Below are 4,465 nucleotides of genomic sequence, written 5' to 3'. Positions count from 1 at the left end.
TCTGAAAACGTATCCACCCTCAAAGATTTGTATATGACAACTTTTTCATCAATTTTCAATTTAATTAGTTTTTATTCCAAAAATCGTTCTCTAGGAAATTACCAAAAAAGCTTGCACTTCATATTATTCCTACAGCTTTGAATATCTTCATTGATACAATGCGTTTCAGTTTCAGGATAAATATTTAATCGTAAATATGGCCGCAGAGTTTGAATCAAAATGATTGATCCAGAAAAATTGAGACTTTCAACTGAATAAACGGGTTCCAAAAATCACTAATCGTCTTCTTTCGGGACACCCTGTACTATATAGTATGTTACCTGATTTGCATCCTCGTCTCCTCTGTCACAAACTGTTATTCTGCAGCACAGGGATTCAACACCCAGATCAGTCACCTAGTGAGTACAACACATTGCAGTACGGTACAGCACGTTAGGGAACGGTACAGCACAGTCCCGCAATATTTTCGATGCCTTTGCTTTGGGGAAATTAAACACCAGCATGCAACTTTCACTACCCTTTTTGATCCTTCGCAGTATTCGTGTATTTTCATCTCAAAATCTTTTGTTTCCCAAATTCAGCGGATAAAAATGAGATGAAGGGTGGGAAACAAAATCCTATATCTAGGTTCTCATCCAAGGGAATATATTTCAAAAGCTACGCCCCTCAATAAAAAAATGAAAAATAGGACACAAAAAGCAACTTTAATAAACGCTTTTTCATACTTTTTAACCAAAAATTCATTTAATTTCTCTTATTAAGCGATTACAACTTTTTAAAATACAAAACCAACATCTGAGGGAAGAAATAATTTTCAAAGAGGGGGGAAATGATTTTTTAAGAAAATATACTCCCACCCCTGCTCTCTTGCTTTACCTGTTTACTATTTGCAATGATAAGAATCTGCAGAGTGGGTGAGTGTGCTCCAATAAGCTTCAGCATTGCATCACTGCAGATGTTTCGGACAACCAGACTATGGAGTCTGAAAAAATAAATTAAAACTAGAACTTTATTTTTCAATACGAGGACTGCGTTAAAAATCAAACTACCCTTCATTTTTTAAGGAGGCTAGGTCAATGCCCGATTCACAGCGGCACACTTTTAAACGTTATCTAATCAATAATCGGGAAGATATTGACGCTTTCTAGGTTTAAAGGTGTTTAATTCACATAACAATTCCTTATTGATTCAGTAGCTAGAGATACATTTAAAAATAATCAATTTTCTAAGAGAATTCAAGGATATTTCATTCATAATTTCTCTGTCAAAGCTTTCAGGGTACCTTTGTCAATCGTACGTTCCACGAGGGAGAAGGCAGGGAGGAAGGAAGGACCAGGAAGGATAATGAGGGAGGAGAAAAAACAAGGGGGGAAAGGAAAGAGAAGGGAGAAGGAAGCAGAATGAGAACTCGGGAGGGAAAGGGAAGGAAAAGGAAGCATAAGGAGTAAGAAGGAGGAAAAGGAGGGAGAACGAGGAATAAGGAGGGAGAAATAGGAAGAAGAAGCTCGGGAAGGAGAAGACGGAAAGAGAAAGAAGAAGGAGGGAGAAGGTGAGAAAAGGAGGAAGAATTGGGGGTCAACGATATTACGCCCACAATATCTTAACAGGGAAAAAAAGAAAAAAATTAAATTTTTTTTTGAAAATATAAATTTTGAAAAAAAATATGTGAAACAATATAAAATACGACAAAATATATATTTTAAAATTTACCTTGTCGCAGACGTCAGAACATTCTTGAACTGTAGGGGATCCATTCGTAGCAAAGACGATCTAAACATTCAGTTGACAAATTGATTCATTGATTTAATAATTCATTCATTCATTAACTGAAAAAATGATGGCTTAATGGATTCATTAATATGGTTGAACTTCTTAAAGGGAGTGACCGGCTATGTAAGGTAGTTGAACTGAGTATGCAGTGTTGTGGAAAGCTTCTTTCGGATTCATTTGAGAGATATTTCACTTTTAAAAGATTGTAAATTCTGAGTTTAAGCGCAAATTCGACGTTCAAAGCTCCTACTTTGGGGGTGGATACGTTTTCAGAATTAGTTTTTTTTTTAATTATTAAATAACAACAACGAAAAATAAAGTAAAAATTATACAGTAATCTAATTAGATGGTTAGGAACATATTTCTCAAAAGAAATTTGTCAATAAATCAATGCTCAAATCGATTATTTCGTTTTCATTATTATATTGAATTTCTAATTTTCTTTGAATTTATTTGCAGATTTCTTCAAATTCTTCAAATGTCGTCTTTTCAATAATAATTCTAGAAAATCGGCGAAAATCTTTTTGGATAATGAGAAACCAGAATAATGAGATAATAGAAACTAATAATTGAACATGAACAAGATTACTTATTTTCGATGAAAAGATTAATTTTTATTTTCTCAACATGTTCCTATACATGACGTCTGTAGTTTATTTGTTTATGCATTATACTATCCGAAGTTTATTGTAGAACTTTTTTACATTTTATGTCGACGTTATTTAATAATTTAAAAAAAACTAATTCTGAAAACGTATCCACCCTCAAAGTAGGAGTTTTGAACATCGAATTTGCGCTCAAACTCTGGATTTACAGATCTTTAAAACGTTTAATATGTCTTAAATGAATTCGAAAGAAGCTTTCCACAACGTTGCATATTCAGTTCAAATAGCCGGTCACTCCAGCTTTAATAATTTTGAAAATGTATTGATTTATTTGACTCATTGATTCCTAATTGACTGATAAATTGTAGAACTCGACTGATTGATCCATTCCAGTTGATTGATAACTACCTGGCCAGTTCCAGGTGTTCCAGGGATACCCCGTTCTTCTTTATGCAGCAGAGCACACTTTCAAGATCCCGACACCCATAGTAGCAACAAAGTGTTACCTTAGAAAAGACACAAATTAAAAATTGAATCAAAATTGCGAAGAAAATAAATAAAATTTAGATATTTTAACCAGTAAATTAACAAATAAACTACAGTTCAGATCATGAAGAAGATGAAGAGAAAAACAACAAGAAGCAAAAACATATTTTAATTTCGAGCTAAGCATTATCTAAGTAGATAATCTTGCAGGTGTGTATATTTTTCCCCAGGTGGGGAGGGGGGGGGGAATGATTTTTTAATGAATTCGAAAAAAAATAAAAAATGGAAAATTAAAAATCAGGGTTCATTCTTTTTTTACTTTTTACCCAAAAAATCATTTATTTCCCTAATTCAGCAAAATAAATCCTAAAAACTTTTTATGCCGCTCCGTGCATTCACATATTTTCTAAAAGGGTTCGGGGAAATTATTTTTTAGGAAAAGATACACCCCCGTATTCTTACCTTTAGTTTCTTAACGTCAGGGGACAGGAGAAGGGAAAGAAGATGGAGGATAGATTTACCATAATCACAATCTACCCCTAGATAATCAAATATTTTTGAAACTTATTGTTTTCTGTTTCAAATCTTCAATTTTACTATTTTGATGATTTGGGAAACCCGAAATGGGAACTTCGTAGGTTAATTTTGGGGTAAAATCATTTAATTTCTTACCTGTAGAGATGTATTCAAATTTTTTAGTTAGTAGAAGAAAATATAATTCAAACTGGTATTCATTCGAATGTTTCGTTCAAAAAACAGCAAAACATTACTTACATGATGGAGGAGAAGAGGTTCTCAATTTCATTTTTAATGGGAAAAAAATAAAAATAATTGCCCCCGTATTAGTTGACCAACCTGCCACCAGGGATTTCTGTACAAGGAATCCAGCTGTTTCTTCCAGTAGTGTACTTCGTAAACTAGACGGCAGCTGCTCAATGAAGAATGGACGGAGTTTCATGCGTAGAGTACTGCAAATATCAAATCAACACAATAAGCTAAAAATTAATTATTAATTGATTTCCGCCTTGAAGTTAAGCTGCTACGCAATTTATGTAATTTATTGTGGGAAATTTTATAAGTTTCTAATCATTCATTTTACGTCGTAGACAGTGCGTAGGATTCGGATCCGCGAGATTTTGGCTTCCTGGATCCGAATCCACGGATCAGGATCCAAGGGGTAAAATATCAACCAAAAACTACCAAAAAAAATTTTTTAACTCCTAAACCCAAAATCGGAACTTTTGAAAAAAAAGAGATTATAAAAATTTCCCCATTTCTGAATGGTTCATTAAGTTTTAGGATAAAAATATGCGAAAAAAAATTTTAAAAAATTTTAAAATTATTTTTTGTTAAAAAGATTCAGTAAATCTTATAGAAATGACCTGGATCCGGATTTGGATCCATTTTTTTCCAGTGCGGATCCGCATCAAAATTAAATGGATCCTAAATGGATCCTAAGCACTGGACTCGTAGTGCTGTAAATATGAAAGCTATACGGATGGTTTATAATAAGCTGGATAACACTTAGCTACTCTCTTGTGTTTAATCAGTGAGGACTAAACTGACATCTGCGCTATGGACCAAGAGGCCCTCTGCAGATTACT

The 4,465-nt window shown here is 33.5% G+C and overlaps 1 protein-coding gene across 1 annotated transcript; it reads right to left on the bottom strand.

The window, feature by feature from the left end:
• Positions 1 to 260: 260 nt before the first annotated feature.
• Positions 261 to 3,858, bottom strand: LOC111716901 (uncharacterized). The gene is made up of 6 exons (XM_023492412.1): positions 3,717 to 3,858; positions 3,324 to 3,400; positions 2,784 to 2,881; positions 1,711 to 1,770; positions 877 to 982; positions 261 to 395 (listed from the first exon to the last, which is right to left on the bottom strand). Exons 1-6 carry the CDS (start codon positions 3,817 to 3,819, stop codon positions 276 to 278), a joined length of 564 nt encoding a protein of 187 aa, XP_023348180.1. The 5' UTR covers positions 3,820 to 3,858; the 3' UTR covers positions 261 to 275.
• Between the last annotated feature and the right edge of the window lie 607 nt (positions 3,859 to 4,465).

This window comes from Eurytemora carolleeae, unplaced genomic scaffold (assembly GCF_000591075.1).
Source record: "Eurytemora carolleeae unplaced genomic scaffold, Eaff_2.0 scaffold2268, whole genome shotgun sequence".
Classification (NCBI taxonomy): domain Eukaryota; kingdom Metazoa; phylum Arthropoda; class Copepoda; order Calanoida; family Temoridae; genus Eurytemora; species Eurytemora carolleeae.
This window is presented reverse-complemented; position numbering and strand designations above follow the sequence as displayed.